Genomic DNA, 17,543 nt, shown 5'->3' with positions numbered 1-17,543 from the left:
GAAATGGAAAGAGGATTACAGCAAAAAGCGAGAACATATCCTTTGCAGCTGTTACAATAATAATCGTCCCCTTTTCAATGTTCTAATAATTACACAATAAAAATCAATGCATCGAAATTTCTGATGCAATAACGATGCCAAAATCATAAATAACATGACATAAATCGTACTACGCTGGGAGCATCACAAGCAACACTATAGCCGAGACTGCTACTGACTACTTTAATCGGCCTACAACCACAGAGTGCTACAGTGTTCATTGTTTATTTCTCTTAACTTACATTTAACATTATTAATCGTTGTTAAATCAATATCTACGGTAGCATTTCCTCTCGAAATAGATTACGGTATCAAGGAGTTTATTTTTTCGATTGAATTAGTTCTTTTATTTTACATATGCATATTGACCTGGAATAAGCGAAAATTTTCATGCCACTGGGCACAACTTATAAAGTGATCACGAACTTCCACTTTAGGTTATTTAATTTAACCTTGATGAAATTTATGCCAAAGTCTAAGGTATTTTTAAATATTAGGCTGAGCATTTCTAAAATCAATATTATTGAGGCCCTACTAAGATAAAATCAGAGGGTTAATCGTTAACTAAAATTATCTAAACATTGTATTAGTAATATTTAGGTTAAAGTTCATAACAAACGCAAAATTTATTTATATTTTAGCTATGACTGGCATACGTTACGGGATATTATAATTGATTCTCTACATTCCTCGAATAATCATCTTAATTCCACATGAACATAAATAGGTCGACAAATTCGATATTTGGGATTATCAATTCAAACTCTCTATTGCTAGTTCTCGGCTACTGTCGATAGTGAACAGAAATTTTTCGTATTGCAAATTAAATATGCTTCGATATACTTTATTTTTCTATTTTATGGTAATAGCCATACTACCGATTGCAAGATCAGCGGTGAGCTATTTAGATGAATATTTCATTATAGCATCGTAGCTGAAGTTAGCACTATAAGAATTCTTCACATTATCGATTAGGTAGTTAATCCAAAGCCGACAACGTGTGCCGCTGTTAGAAGTATTTATCACGTTTCCCAAAATGGATATTTCACACTCCACGATTCTACAAACAAACCCTATCTTGCATTTTGCGACTTTCAATCAGATCCTGGATTTGCATGGACTCTTATAGAATCTCTATCAAGAACCAATGCAGCAACTACTACCTTTCGTAAGAGTTTTTATTATAATGTTCCATCTAATGAATGTACACCCAATTGGTCGAATTATAGACTTTCTAAAGCTAAAATGAGTGCACTGAAACAAGCTGCTTCATCCACGCATTTTCGCGCGACATGTAACTTTGATAACCAAAACGAGAAAGGATTAGCAAATCGTCGTGATTACATAAGAGTATCCTTTTGCGCGTATAATAGCTTCTTTAGTGCTAGAAATGCTTGGATTTGCGCCGTAGTCGATTACATCAATATACGTGGATATTCATGCAGTAAATGCAATATTCCGTTTTACAGCTATAGCAATTATCATTTGTTTGTAGATCTTCCACAAGCTAAAGTAAGTTGTGGAAGGTTTAACGTTCCTGATGTAAAATCTGGCGAAGATATCTTTGGTAATTATGTCCATTATCACCCGAAATTTTCTTGTACTATGAACAGCACATCGACAACAAATTGGTGGATCGGCGGTGCCTTCTATGATTAATTCATCTCCATGTCTAAGTTATTACTGCGATATCTATAGACTCCGTTGACTTATCCCTACATAATAATTGGAATTTAGCGTTAGTTAATGCTATCGATTAATATTGCAGTTATACATTATCGAAATTATACGATAGAGTCACCATAAAATATTCGTACCTGTTATTATGTAATATTGAATTTATTTAGTAATATCGATAATCATGATACAGCTACATGCGATGTACCTTTTGTAAGTGTATATCTTATATACCGTCAATTTTATACAATACGATAATCACCGATGAAAATTTGCAAAAATAAAGTTTGTCAGAAAAAATTTGCTTATAGACTCCACTACTATAGATAATTCGTATTCTTGGTGAACATTTAAAATCCCATAGCGCTTTCTATCATCAAGCATGTCAATATATTTTATCGACGTATTTTAAGGCTTTCCTACGCTGATCAAATATATTCACATGTACCAATGTGTACAACCATATCAAATTGTATTAATTATAAGCATCGGGTAACGTACCGTAGATCTCAAATTAATAGTTCTCGGACGCCTGTAAATCTCATTATAGACCTTCTGTGACTACTAATTGCCGCATTTATGAATGTGTGTGATTTCATAAGAGACTTTCTACCGATGTTCTCTTAATTCCCCGATTCGAAACCAGCAAAATTGGTCTAATAAATTTATATTATTATATTGCTAAAGAATCATTCTGTAACTAATTGTACATAAATCATGGATTAGGCTTTAATAATATAGATAATTTGTCGCAGTTATGTAGTCTTTGGTAGTTGGATAACGAACCTAACTTATGTAATAAAATGCAGTTTACAAGAAACTTTAGTTATTTTTTCATTATTTTGAAGACACTTTATTACACTAAGATAGAAGTACTGGTACCTAATGATCATATTATCTGTACCTTAGCCCTAATAACTAATTCCGAAAATTTATAATTTCCTCCATGCCACCCCAAAGCAAGCAGGTCTTATTAACACTCCATGTTTCATAAATATCCCATTTAATTCAAAATGTATCGATGATAAATACATACTCACATTTCAATTTCCCTCCATCTACGATGAATGATTTGATATTACATGAAAATAGGCAATATTAAGATGTAACTGACACCATCTAGACAGCGTTAACTCATGGCAATCTAATGTTCTGAATACCCTCTTAATTTATTTGCCTATTAAGCTTTCCGATTGATGAACTTAAGCTTTGATAATAATTCTGTATTGTTTTTACTTATGTAATGTGTATTTATTGTTGAGACATTTTATAATAATATTAATGCTGGAGATTAACTATTGCAGTAGAATATATCTCGATTGCATCTTATAGATCATTCCATTGACATAAAGTGTCACACCCTTATACAGATTACAAAAGATATTCGATTATTTAAGTAAAGACTTATTTGGTATCTGTATTTGATAATATACGCAATTACTGTAGTATAGCAATTCATTAAAGGGCAGTATCGGATTCAAAAATAAAATAAAATTTTCTATGTTAAATTAAACTACCAATAATTGAAGTCCAAACAAAATAAATTAAGGGAAAACAACACTTTATTATAACTTTAACGATAATCTTAGCAAAACTTCTATGAATAACAAAATACGGGCAGAACTACTGCCTCAACCAACCAAACTATCAATTAATGAAGTAACTTACGATCATCCTAGACTTTTCTCGTCTTCTCTAACTTCAACTGCTCTCAATTACCGACGTATACCACCTTTCATATGCTACACAGAGCAGTTGATGGCTTTAGACTATCCAAAATCATTCTAAAGTACTCCAAATTAAACTAGCAATCAAACACACACGATAAGATAAATTATACCCTAGATTCCCGAAAACTACTAAATTAATACTAAGTATAGTTTAGCTTGAAACTGTACATTTGTACAGTATACACTAAGTCAAAATAACAATCCTAGATCAATGTTTTGGGTTCATACTGTATGAAATTACAAAGTAACATCAACTTCTACTGTAATTAATGATCAAAATTAGCACACATGTATTCTATCAACTAAATATATCGCTTGAATTAAAAAATCGTAATATCGGATTCTTAACAAAAATTAAGGTACGGATAATGTTAACTTCTAACCCGAATAAAGCAGTCGGGTTTACAAGATACTAAGCTACTAAGTAAAATCTACCATTATAATCAACCAAATAAGTTATATTTTTTTAAAGTTAGAATACTTATCACGATACAAAACTAAGCTAGAATACTTACAATAAAAGAACTTGAAGGAAAATTCTAAAAATTAACCTTCATTACAAAAGTATTAGATCGATATTGACCACGTTATATTTAATGTTTCTAATGTGTAATTGCAATTTCAGGCTTGCTATTATTTTAGAATGTCTAGAAATGGCTAGAATGGCCGAAGCAGATTTAGATTCTACACCCTAGTTTCATACCCCATTATTTTCCGAATATAATTAGACTTTATTGACGGTTTACTTGGAAGTATAAGATAACAAAGCCCACAAACTACGATCATGTTGTGCAGATGCTGAAATAGGCGTGGAAATTCAACTCGTTCTAATGAATTAAACAATTATAGCATGTAAGCATTAATGTTATTCTTTTTACGTCAAATACTAAAAACGAAAACGATGTAATATTTGCTACTTTGTAAATATTGGTATTACATAGAACTTAAGCCTTATAATTAATAGCAGATATATTTATATGCAATAATAAACAATTATTTATAACTTATGATTCATAAATAAATATTGAACTTTTAAGGTAATTTATTCAATATTATCGGCAATTGGTGACTATTTTTATAACGTACTATATTATTGAGAGTATTCCGCATTCCTGCTTAACGACGTATATTTTCTGATATCGCAATGAAAGACACAGTTTATAAGTAATGTGATGAATAGCACATACGAGCCTATTTATTCTCTGAAAATGAAATTAGTTCCAATTCAATAAATATGTAAATAAAGATACAAACTGCTGTACGTAATTATTACTGTTCTACAAGAGTTATGCTTGCCAATCTCATGACAGATACAATTTTAAAGTAAACCTAAGATCTTCTCACTCAAGTAACTATGCAAATACATTTCCTGATTCTACAGTAGTATCTGTACAAGCATACTGTAAGCGTTGTAAACATAAAATTGAAATTGTATTGCTTGAACTTTGTGTTACTTACAATTCAATCACAAAAATAACTAAGAATTTAAATTAAACTTTTCCTAAAATGAAGCTTTATTATCGTGGTACTGCACCACGAGCAAATGCGACAAAGCTAATGTTGTAAATAGTGTTAGATACTACAATATATGTTACATTAGGTATTAGATAGAGCGTTAAGTATATAATTAGAATACCATCTATATAAGTACTTATAATACGATGACTTTGTGTGTAGTCTTGTAATATCGTACGTGACTATATTGTAAAAGGCGGACTGATAATTTATTATATATATGTGCATGTTGTAAAGTGAACGATAGCTCTAATAGTTAGTAATTAGATGTATGTGTAAAATTCCACGACGCAAAAAGGCAAAAAGTGTAAGCTGGAATATCTATAAAAACCCAGCATTTTTAATAATAAAGTTAGTAACAAATCTTACTCGCGGAGTAGAACTCATTGCTTACAAAGCATAACAGCTGACATGTAAGATGAGTCATCGTCCAAACTATGGTACCTTTGACCTCTTTACGCCAGAAGAATTTTCGATAAATATTTATTATTGTATATCATATACATATTTGATTGACAGAATTCAAATGCTTATTACATTCTTCGAAAATATCATGGTAACCACACCAACATATAAAAGGGTAGATCTGATTAGCTTTAGTTATTAACCTTCAAATATCAAGATTGTTCGTGGAGTACTGAGTAAAAATGATAAATTACACTTTGTATATTTGCTCGATCCTAATCGTGTTGCTAGCTCAAACAAGATCTTCTGTAAATTAAGCCAATTTTTTCGATATTCATTAAGTAGCATTACGGAAATCAATTTTATAATCTTATACTACCCTTTTTATGTTATTATTAGGTTATGAAACCGAAACCGACAACATGTGTTGCTGCTAAAAGTACCTATCGCGTCTCTCAGAATGGATATTTTACGCTTTATGACTCTACAAATAAACCATATCTAGCGTTTTGTGATTTTGAATCGGATCCAGGGTTTTCGTGGACTCTTATAGAATCATTGTCGAGAACCAACGCAGCAACATCTACCTTTCGTAAGAGTTTTCATTATAATGCTCCAGCTAATGAATGTACTCCTAATTGGTCAAAATATCGGCTTTCTAAAGCTAAGATGACGGCTTTAAAAGGTTCTGCATTATCAACGCATTTTCATGTTACGTGTAACTTTGATAACCAAGGAGAGAAAGGATTAGTAAATCATCAAGATTACTTAAGGGTATCCTTTTGTGCATATGACCATCTTCTCGCTAGTAGAAATACTTGGACTTGTGCCATAGTCGATTATATCAATATTCGTGGACATTCATGCAGTAAGTGTAGTATTCCATTCTATAGCTTTAGTAACTATCATTTGTTCGTAGATCTGTCATACGCTAAGAAGAATTGTGGAAGGTTCAGTGTACCTGATACAGTAGATAGTGAAGGTGTCTTCGGTTCTTACTATAGATTCAATCCACATTTTTCATGCACTAGCAACATTACATCGACAACAAACTGGTGGATTGGTGGAGCTTACTATGATTAATAACAAAGTGATTTCATAGCTTCCACTCCACAAATTATCGATTGTGTCAAATTATTTCGATATGATCATTAAATTCTAACAACAATTCTAACTAATATTTTATTTTATATATTGTCATAATCATGAAATAGCATCTTTTTTAAAGTTAGCCTTCACATATTGTCGAATTATTATTAAGTCGCTCACATTGAATCTTTCTATAAATTAGTAAGGTTTATGCAGTTTTCTCCATAGTTTTATATTATATAAATATATAATTCTAGCAATTTTATAATTATTTTACAATTTATAAAATAACAAACCAGCAACGCCGATGTAATAAAATTTTCTGAATATCTAGATATAAATCACGCTATTAACATTAATCTTGCGTATTTCAGAGCAAATATAGCATCATTTACGGTATATGTAGTCTATTATTTGCAGGGTAAAATGGTGAAGTTGCGTTAGTGTTGTTGATAAGAATGTTGCGTAGTACACTACATTTTATAGTACATATTGTTCAAAGGACCATAAAAGGTTATCATAAAGTGAAATTAGATGAACGATGAAATATATAGGTTTTATGTTATGTAAACAGTAAATACAATAGTTTATTCGACGTCGTCGATCGCGCATCGTAGCCAACTAAGGCAGTCTATCTGTTAATTTTTCTTTTACTTTATTGCTTTCTGCAAATTATATCCCTGTTCGCTTGAACGGGGTAGTTTACCAGTACAAAATTATCGATAATCCAGATAGATTTCGTATTAAATTGCTACAGTATTTGCATGATTTTGCTTATTGCGATCGCTAAAATTTCTATAATAATATTGCAATACCTTTCTGCAGTGAGCAGATATAGACTTAAGCATGGCTTAGTAAGTATTTGCTTACGGACACAAAAGATACGAAGTATGGACCATTAACAGAGCTGGTTATATTAATCGTTACATATGCTATTCCGTAGCACTCAAAGCCATTTCCCATATTAACGAATAGAAAAATTAAAGAAAAAAAGATCATCAGTCTGTTAGTAAGACAAATATTTAGCTCCATCAATATCACTAATAATTCACTCTTAGCTTTACATGTATAATTTGGTAGTATTAGCAACAGTATGCAGCGATGTAGCATAGTGACCGATGTATACGCGTATGTTGTTGCATATGTGATCAATAGTTAAAATTATTTGCACTTAACTAAAGAAGTGTTTTAGAGTCCCAATGGCTTGCCCATGCCATAATGATAGACGAATTGCAAACATTAGTGGCTTAGAAATTGATACTATAATTAACTTGAAATATCGTCTCAGTCTTGAAGAACAAGACAATTCCAATTCTATGCTGAACAAAGTGGAGCAACTGTAATGGTTTCAGCTAATTGTAGAAGTACAGTAGGTAGCTAAAAGGATGAGACTACGCACTTGTACTGTTTCTAGTATAAGACGGGATTTTCCAGTTAAGGCCATATCTGATAGCCAAATGTAGGATTATGTGAACTGTCTGCCATATAAGAGTTAAAGTACAATTATTCGATTGACACTAGTCGCTTTCAACTGTTCTTATGAGGAGGGAAAATCTTCTCTGATAGACGGATGTATCAATAAACTTTATTATTCAAGGCGATTTTTCGGTGTTGACCTTGTGTGTCACATTAAGGAATTACTTAATTTTTGTTAACTCAAATTTTGGGCTACGTAGGCAAACCAACAGTAGTAGCAGGAAACTATTACTCGGCCATTGCAGCAATATGCGAGAAAATCTCTGTAAGCAAACACTGAAATCAGTATTAAAGCATTGGTCCTAATTCCCATTCTGCGTTTCTAATGACCCATTTATGGCTTTATCTGGCAAATCAATCACCTCAATAAAGTAAATTACATGAATTGTAATGATTCAATTGTGATATAATTTAACAGTTTTGTCTTAGTTTCCATACAGGTCGTAGTTACAGAATAGGTACTCGCCTATAATAAATTATCCAAATGACATCTCTTACTATTTACTTAAATAAGCTCTCATTATTTTACTATCAATAAATGTCTTCATTGGGATATTTTGTTTAGGAATCTACCTATGATGCCTTGCACACACAATATATCGAAATATTTAATTAATTTTCAGTCCTTTGTTGGTAACCAATCTTGTATTCATATGAATTTTACTGCTAATTAATTTGTTTATTTAGATATATTACAGTATCATAATGATTATATTCTACACCAGAATTTATGATTTTGTCAATTTCAATTAATTTTCAATGCAAGATATAGTAAGGGAAGTTTTTAAATTAATTATCTTTAGCACTGGTTTCAATCTCTACTAATCTAATTCTCTCGAAAATTTTCGCTAAGGTATAATTTAGTACTTTTATAGTCATTCTTTTAATCTTATGGAAAGTGGTTGAATTTTTTCAATAAACTTCCCAACTGATACATATCATACCCTTAGTATCGTATATATCTGTATTAAATATGGATATCTTACTAAAGAGTTACATCAGTTGCACGATGCTAGCATTACCATACACTGAAATATCAATAAAAGATCTTAGGCCTTTAAATGTTGTTATACTAAATACAAAGATATGCACTTGGGAAAAGCTTAACTACTATCTAGTAGATACTGTATACATATATATTGAGTTGCAGAAATGGCTAAAGCAAACTTATCATTGCCTAGAAGGTAAAATAAATGCATATACGTAGCTCGAATATCGTTTGCAGTGAAATGCTAAAATTGCTAATATTCTATTATTACACGTAATCCTACATATTACTGATTTTTATAGTGCTTCGATTCCCATAATTTAATTATCAAACTTATAACAATAAGGAATCTTACTTCAGCTTTACTAAAATCAAACCTTATTACCTTGATGTAAAAATACATCATCTTACATACTAAGATTTTTATGAGATGAGTCATTCGTTAACGATATTGCCAATACTCTTTGCTAAGAGAAATTTTAGATTAATGTTTATTTGCCTATAATTGGCAGAATGGACATGTTTATCACATTCTTGAACATATCACTGTAACTTTACTCTGTGCTAAAAGAAATTTAAAATTAATGTTTATTTGCATTTAAATGTGATCGACAGAACTGACAAATTAATGACATTCTTCAATAATATTACTGTTACTTTAGAAGCATATGAAAGATGTGTAATAAAGGACTAAACGCAGAGTCCTTTATAGCTTTTAGTACGTAACTATTTTAATGTAATGTAGAAAATACCTAGAAAGTGATAGTATCTTTTAATTTTACCCTACCAAATGTTTATGTCGCCATCTTTTCTTCTTCATTAATTTACAAAGTATTATATAGATTACTGTAGGAATAATCTAAGAGCAATCACCTAATTTAAAGAAAGGGCGTTTGATAGTATACTGATATTATAGATAAATTTGACTTAGTAACAAAACCTTATCCACAGAGAAAGGAGATTTATAACATGACAGTAAAGTACTGTAATGTAGACTATAATCGTACAATTACCGTACAACTTCACGCTAAAACATAAACTGTCAATACTAATGTCAGAAAAGTAGTCATATTAGTCATATAAAATTTTTTGATAAGCGATTACTGTGATCTTTATAAAATCCAGATTTTTCGGATTCCGGAACCGGTCGGATTTATGTCCGATATAATTTTAATTTTTCTGGAAAAGGTTGTAAGAGTTGATTTTTGAAATTTGAACTTTTTGTTATGAATTTGAAACTTTGGATTTTATGACGAGACATGAAAGGTCACATTAGGAAAATTTAGTTGATAAAATAGAAAATAAGATGGCAAAAAGCAGAGGTTGTGTTGATTGTTAAGTAGTTAGACTGTTATTTTTATGACTAAATCTTGATGTTTAAAGGTTAATTTTTAGACTTTTGCTACGTATAATGAGTGGAAATTAAGTTAGAAGTAACGCTTGAGGTATTTCATAGTTAGTTTGATGGCTTTGTAGTGTTTTGTAAGGGAATCATAAGGTAATTTGTATCTGAACTTTGAATGATTTTTGTTTTCTTAAGTGGTGCAAAGTAGTTTTCTAAAATGGGCCTTAAGAGTGATTGGTTAATGAATATTTAGTTTTAAGCACCACTGAGGGCTCTGCGAAGCCTATAAATGACAGTGCAATCAGAAAATTTAGAGTAGAGAGTAAAGAAGATTCTTTTGAAGAACTTGTTGAATTTTAAAGACCTTCGGGATCGAACTGTTGTAAGTTAAAACGGTCTTCTTTTTTGTTAGGTTGTTTGGTGGTTGACAGTTTTAGTTCTATCGCTTTTTTATTTCGTTACTTATAATACTTAGAATTAAGTATTTGGAAGGTTGTTTGATTAGACTCTCTCACGTTTTCTTAATAAATTGTTGATCGGTTGTTTGCCCAATTTTATTTGATGTCAAAGTTTTGTTAAGTCGACCAGAGTGCAAAGAAAGTAGAATCATAGTTTGTTAGAAGTTTAGTAGCTTGGTTTCTATACATTTCATTTCATTACAGATGAGTCACTTATTAACTGTATTGCCTATACTCTACTAAAAGAAATTTTAGATTAAAAATTTATTTACATTTAAATGTGATTGACACACCCGACATATTTATCACGTTCTTTAATGATATTGCTGCCTCTATACGAACATATAAAGGATAATGCTCTTATAACCTCTTTTACTTTTCAAGTACCCAAGCTATTCCTAAAGCATTTAGTAATATGGCCTACAACACTTTATATGTTTGCTTGATCCTAATATCGTTGCTACCTCTTGCAAGATTAGCGGTAAGCTTACTAATTTTTATGATATCAGATAGTACAGACTAACAGGTAACTGCTGACCAATTGTTAAAGTTGTCTACATTTACTTTTAGTAGTTATTTTTGAATTTAAACAGTTAACCAATTAGTGTCTGGAAGACAGACAATTGGCTGTAACTTTAACTTTGCCCATGCTATACTGCACCGCATTATAGAAATTATCACTATAACTATACTCATATATCCTATCCTACTTTATCATGTCGTTTACTAGGTGATGAAACCGAAACCAGCGACATGCGCTGATGTCAGAAGTAAATATCAGGTCCATCAAAACGGATACTACACAATCTATGACTCCACAAATAAGCCATATCTTGCATTTTGCGATTTTCGATCAGATCCTGGATTTTCATGGACTCTTATAGAATCGATATCGAGAGGCAATGCACAAACATCTAACTTTCGAAAGAGCTTCCAATATAATATTCCATCTAACGAATGTACTCCTAATTGGTCAAACTATAGACTTTCTAAAGCTAAATTGGCAACGTTACATGGGGCCACATCATCTACTCATTTTCGTGCCACATGTAACTTTGATAGCCAAAGCAAGACTGGATTAACAAGTCATCGTGATTATTTGAGGGTTTCATTTTGTGCGTATAATTACTTTCTCACTAACAGAGGTTGGACTTGTGCTATAGTAGATTATATCAATATTCGCGGATATTCATGCAGTAAATGTAGCATACCGTTCTATAGCGATAGTAATAATCATCTACAATCAAATATTGCATACTCTAAAACGAAATGTGGAAAGTTTAACGTTCCTGATGCGGTAGCTGACGAGCGAATATTTGGTAATTATTATAGTTTCAGCGAAAAGTTTTCTTGTGTAACAAATAGCACATCAACGACAAATTGGTGGATAGGTGGGGCCATTTATGACTAATTTACGATTATGTCTTCCGTTAATGGCAAGTCTTATTGACTCTATCTAAGTGTACTCATACAAATTAGATTTTAAACAATAAGTATCCATTAATAAATGGCCTTACACGTCAATTCTTTTATTAGCTATTTGATTGTATTCTCATTAATGTCGAAACAAATTTCGTATCATTGATGATCATTTACATATCCCATAAAACTCCTTACAATCTAGCATATTAATATACATCACCTCTATTTCTCATTTTTTCTTAGCTAATTCTCTATGTTAGCTTGATTATAATTTAATAGCCGTATTTTATCATTATGAATATACGAGCTTTCACGTCACAGTAAATTTATAGAATTTTACATTGATTAATGTAACTTATAAAATTAACTTCAATATTGCATGGTAATCTTCAAACTAACAAAATTTTAGCATATTTACTAATTTCGATATTAATCTCTTGGAAAATTTATAAATTGCTGATATATGAGTAGTACTATGCCGCAATTTTATGATTATTTTCATAAATTCTATACTGTCTAAGTCAATAACAAAGATTAATAAATTCATCAATATTATTATTGCAGATTATACATGACGAAAGTTAGCTTGCATTATTGTATACATGATTTGCATGTTATGTTTTGGCAAATATGAAAAATATTGTTGCGGTTAATACTCTGACTCAACACAATAAATAAAAACACTGATCAACCAGTATAGTTTCTTTTCCTAAATCACGCTGCGCCCGTGCACACAAGATGCTGTAGGTTAAAAAATTGCATGAAGTATTTACCAAGTTCATGTGTAAATTCGCTGATAACCAAATTATGGACGCTGCTCTAAATATTTATTTTAGTTGCATGAAACTCTTTCTTATTATACATTAAATTACCGATATCTTTAGGAGAATTTCAACATCGATAGGTTTTTTTAACATAAATATTTATTGTACTTAAGCATAAATTAGGAAATATCTTCCAAGAATGTACACACAATTGAAATATAAAGCAAGAATTACATGCTAGTTGTATGAGTGATTTCACACATTATACCACAAAACATGGGAAATCGTTTTATATGATAGAAACCATGAAGTCTAAGTAAGTATCGATTATTTCGTGAAGTAACAACCGCATAGAGTTCAACAATATAAGCCCATTTTTATTATTTTCGTTAACCTTGTGTAACTTTGTGATGTAGCTCTGAAATATATCATGTTTGTAGTGTAAGTAATAACAGTGGATAGGTTTCTAGGTGTAAAATGGTTAATTTATGTAGTAAAGTAAAGACCAATGATTTAACAAATCCTCAAATCATGCAATGAAATAATGTGACTGTGTTTGTATGAAGTTGATTAAGTTTTGCAATACTCTAATAAACATCACAACCCAGCTTCACAAAAATACCTTGTCAGAATAATTTTAGCTTTACGAAGTACGTGAATGCAGTAACAAGTGTTATAACACAAATGCCTGTAATTGTGGCTAACTACCTTTACTTATTACAGTAGATATTATCTGGAATATGAATATAATATAAATTTGACAACTCCATCGAGATTATTATTAATCATTGTTAGCAGTAAAAATCCTTAATTTTTATTGAGTATAAAATATTGTACGATATAAGTTGACTGTTAGGAAATATATGAGTTATTACAATACAGGATGCTTTAAATATATATCAATAGAAAATAACCTATCGCGAGATTTAATACTTAACTTGGAAGGAATCATGACGTAAAATTTGTCTTACATGATTAGATTAGTAGTTTCATTATGATTGCTTTAGAGTAGGGAAAAATCACAATTCTAGAGTTGCAATTCCATCAACTACTCTGCAGATCAAAATTTGTAAAAGCTGGTACCATATAGTTCAATAATTTATTAGTAGCAAAATGGAGAAGACAGAAAAGCTATGAGAAGTTATGATGAATGCTGAATTGCGATATTTCGTTTATGCATTAATCGTTTATAACTTTAATTTATTATTTGGGATAGTTTGATTAAAGCTGTGATATCTAATTGTATTGAAACTTTTAGTTTCAATTTAATCCCTTCTCTGGCCATATTATCGAAAGTTTAGCGTATAAGATTATAATAACAAGGCTTTTACTTTATAATTTACGTAATTTAGGTAATTAAATCGAAACTGACACATGTACAGATATCAGGAGCTTTTATCACGTCTTACAGAATGGATACTTTACGCTATATGATTCTACAAATAAGCAATATCTTGCATTTTGTGATTTTCAATCAGATCCTGGATTTGCATGGACTCTTATTGAATCGTTATCGAAAACTAATGCACGAAGTTCTAGGTTTCGTAGGAGTTTTTACTACAATGTTCCCTCTAACGAATGTACACCCAACTGGCCGAATTACAGACTTTCCAAAGTTAAAATGACGGCTTTCAAAAACTCTTTACTATCAACTCATTTTCGTGCTACATGTAACTTTGATAGCGAAGCCGAAAAAGGATTGGCAAATCGTCGCGATTACCTAAAAATATCATTTTGCGCCTACAACTACATCCTCGACCTGAGAAGTATATGGACTTGCGATACCATCGATTATATCAATTTTTGTGGCTATTCCTGCAGTAAATATAGTATTCCATTCTATAGCAGCAGAAGCTATCATTTAAATACATACCTTGCCACAGAGAAAGCAAATTAAGGACGTTTTAATGTTCCTAATCAAGTAACCAATGAACGAGCTTTTTGTTTTTATGATGGAGTCAACTCGCAATTTCCATGTACTGCAACTAGCACATCGACAACAAACTGGTGGATAGGTGGTACTTACAATGACTGATTTGAACTGCTTGTTTAGTTTTCACGATTACTATCACCAACTTTATTGATTAACCAGTACGATATAGATATTGTGGCCATAAATGCAATAATACCAGTATTAAATTATCTATAGTTAAAATCATTTATACATACTATGACTTTTTTATTTATAAATATAGTTGCATAAGTTTAACGCACTCTCATAGAAGAAATCGGTTTATTTACTTCATTACCTTAAGGCAAACGCATGTATTATTTCTTTCAGTTGTCAGTTTTAGAAGGCCAAATGCTTCCAGATGAGAATGCGTGATCTTATTTTACTCTGTCAACTTTATCAATTTAAATATACCTGGCAATAATACTTATGTAAGCATTGATTAATAGAATTAAGCTAAAATATTAAAGGGGGCCAATGATTCGCTCGTAGGACGGGCGATGTAGCTAGTTAGTTTATAATATTATTTGGTGCCTTCTGCATCATAATCAACTAACTAACTAACTAATGGCTTCGTCAATGCAATTATTTTAAGCATATTTTAAATTATATTAATTCTATTTCAACAACAGTGCAAGTACTTGATCGTATGTATAGAGGCTTATGTATTATGTATAGGTGTATTACTAAAGAACGTTTATAGCAAAATTAGTTCTAAAGTTCTTTATTTTCACCTTTGCAAACGTAACTAAAGCCTTACTGTTAGAATATTACTCGTTGTCATTTTTGATGAGGTAATAAAATTACCGAATATTCTGTACATTCTATCTCGATTATCGCTTAATGTGAAGCATTTTACGATCTTCTTTTCGTAAATATTACGAAATGGACAATGTGGATGAGATAATTAGGCATTACACTAAATCTGGTCATTACATAACATTCGATGATTGCTTGTTGATCAGTCTGTAAGAAATAATCTTCAGTTAGGAGATGACGATTTTCTTATCTGATTAGTATTCACGATAAATGAGTTTAGCTATCTAAACCGAGACCTAAGTCAGCACTTTCGTATTTACATGCTTGATCGATGAACATGCATGTAAGAGTATATAAACATGCAGTATTGATATAAAATCATTTCAAGTTATTTGGATGGATTTTTTAAACCAGAAACAAAAATAAACCCCATTTCAGAAATCAAGTTTTAATTTTATTAACGATACACCGAATGACAATATTTATATTTAATCATTAATATTTGCTATTGCTTCATTTTTGATTATGCAAATTTAGAAATTTACTTACTTTTAACGTTGATTGACGAATTTAGCATGTTTATTGCATTCCTCGAATACTCCACAGTGACACTACAAACATATAAAAAGATACGGTACTAAGCTTAGTAATTAATAATCAAGATTATCATATGTTGTTAACTTCTGTTTATTGGCTTTCAAGACTTATCAGTGCACTATTCTTCGAAATGCCGCGTTACCTCATGTACTGAACAGTTATTCCTGCTCCTGGTTTCTAAGAGCTAATGAGGGTAACGTTTAAATTCGCAATTAATAAATTTTTTTAGAATAAGAAAGAGATGATAAATCTCTATATTTGTATTCAACTCTGAACGCCATGAAAATTTGTAGAAGAACAGGAGGTACCTGGCTTGGCAGAGTTACTACAGTATGCGCATTCATTACCTGCTGAGGGCTTATCGTTGTCGATGTCTTTGCGCCTGGAATACTGGGCACTGATGAAACGAATTTTTGCAGTTATCTCTGCTAATTGCGCTCATTGAAAAATTTTGTTAGGCCGTTTGTTACCAGTACGCTGTGCAATGTGCACAGTACTGTATAAATACGAGCAATAAAATTTCTCATGAGAGCTTTAACATAACTAAACTTTCCGCTTCGTGTTAATCATGTGATTCTTTGGCTTTAAAGTAGTGTAGTCCAGCAATGAAAAAGATTCAACTCATTTTGTGTACTTGTCTGGTATTATTAGGCATGTTACCATTGCAAGATTAGCGGTAAGTTATAGGCTGTCTATGTTGAGAATGGTGCGTTTATAGCTCCGAATCGGTTTAAAATCCTACTGTAGCTACGCAAATTTTTGAAACTAGGCAATTCAACTTAAGCCGACGACTTGCGCTGCTATCAGAACAACATACCATACTTCGCAAAACAGATATTTTACTCTACACGATTCTACCAGTAATCCCTATTTGGCATTTTGTGATTTTATTCAGATCATAGATTTCCATAGACTCACATTAAATCGTCGTGGTTAAGATATTCACGTAAAAATGCTTTTCAAACGAGCTTTCATTATGATGCACCGATTAATGAATGCGCGCCCAATTGGATAAATTATCGATTTAGCAGATCCAAAATGACGACGTTGATCAATGCTTGTCCATCAACACATTTTCATGCTACGTGTAATTTTAATAGCGACGACGTAAAAGGAATACATAATCATCGTGATTACTTAAGGGTATCATTTTATGCCTACAATTACTTTCTCCATCCCAGATCCCCTTGGACTTATGCTGTAGTTGATTACATTAATATCCGCGGATTATATGTGTAGTAAATGCAGCATTCCATTTTTCAGTTATCAGGATTATTATCATCTGACTATCAAACTTCCAACAGCTAACGCGCACTGTAGGTAATTTA

General features: G+C 31.4%; 3 protein-coding genes across 3 annotated transcripts; all 3 read left to right on the top strand.

Moving 5' to 3' along the window:
• Positions 1–868: 868 nt before the first annotated feature.
• On the top strand, positions 869–2,006 carry TRIADDRAFT_63826 (uncharacterized protein; the record flags this gene model as incomplete). Its single annotated transcript, XM_002111801.1, has 2 exons — positions 869–934; positions 1,015–2,006. 2 exons carry the CDS (start codon positions 869–871, stop codon positions 1,696–1,698), a joined length of 750 nt encoding a protein of 249 aa, XP_002111837.1. The 3' UTR covers positions 1,699–2,006.
• A 3,373-nt stretch (positions 2,007–5,379) lies between these two features.
• Positions 5,380–6,449, top strand: TRIADDRAFT_55266 (uncharacterized protein; the record flags this gene model as incomplete). The annotated part of the gene is made up of 3 exons (XM_002111800.1): positions 5,380–5,541; positions 5,766–6,234; positions 6,286–6,449. The coding sequence occupies 3 exons, from the start codon at positions 5,380–5,382 to the stop codon at positions 6,447–6,449; spliced, it is 795 nt and encodes a 264-aa protein (XP_002111836.1).
• Positions 6,450–11,137: 4,688 nt separating this feature from the next.
• Positions 11,138–12,133, top strand: TRIADDRAFT_55265 (uncharacterized protein; the record flags this gene model as incomplete). Its single annotated transcript, XM_002111799.1, has 2 exons — positions 11,138–11,203; positions 11,453–12,133. 2 exons carry the CDS (start codon positions 11,138–11,140, stop codon positions 12,131–12,133), a joined length of 747 nt encoding a protein of 248 aa, XP_002111835.1.
• Between the last annotated feature and the right edge of the window lie 5,410 nt (positions 12,134–17,543).

The sequence above is a fragment of the Trichoplax adhaerens genome, genomic scaffold (genome assembly GCF_000150275.1).
Source record: "Trichoplax adhaerens TRIADscaffold_4 genomic scaffold, whole genome shotgun sequence".
In the NCBI taxonomy this organism is placed as follows: domain Eukaryota; kingdom Metazoa; phylum Placozoa; class Uniplacotomia; order Trichoplacea; family Trichoplacidae; genus Trichoplax; species Trichoplax adhaerens.
This window is presented reverse-complemented; position numbering and strand designations above follow the sequence as displayed.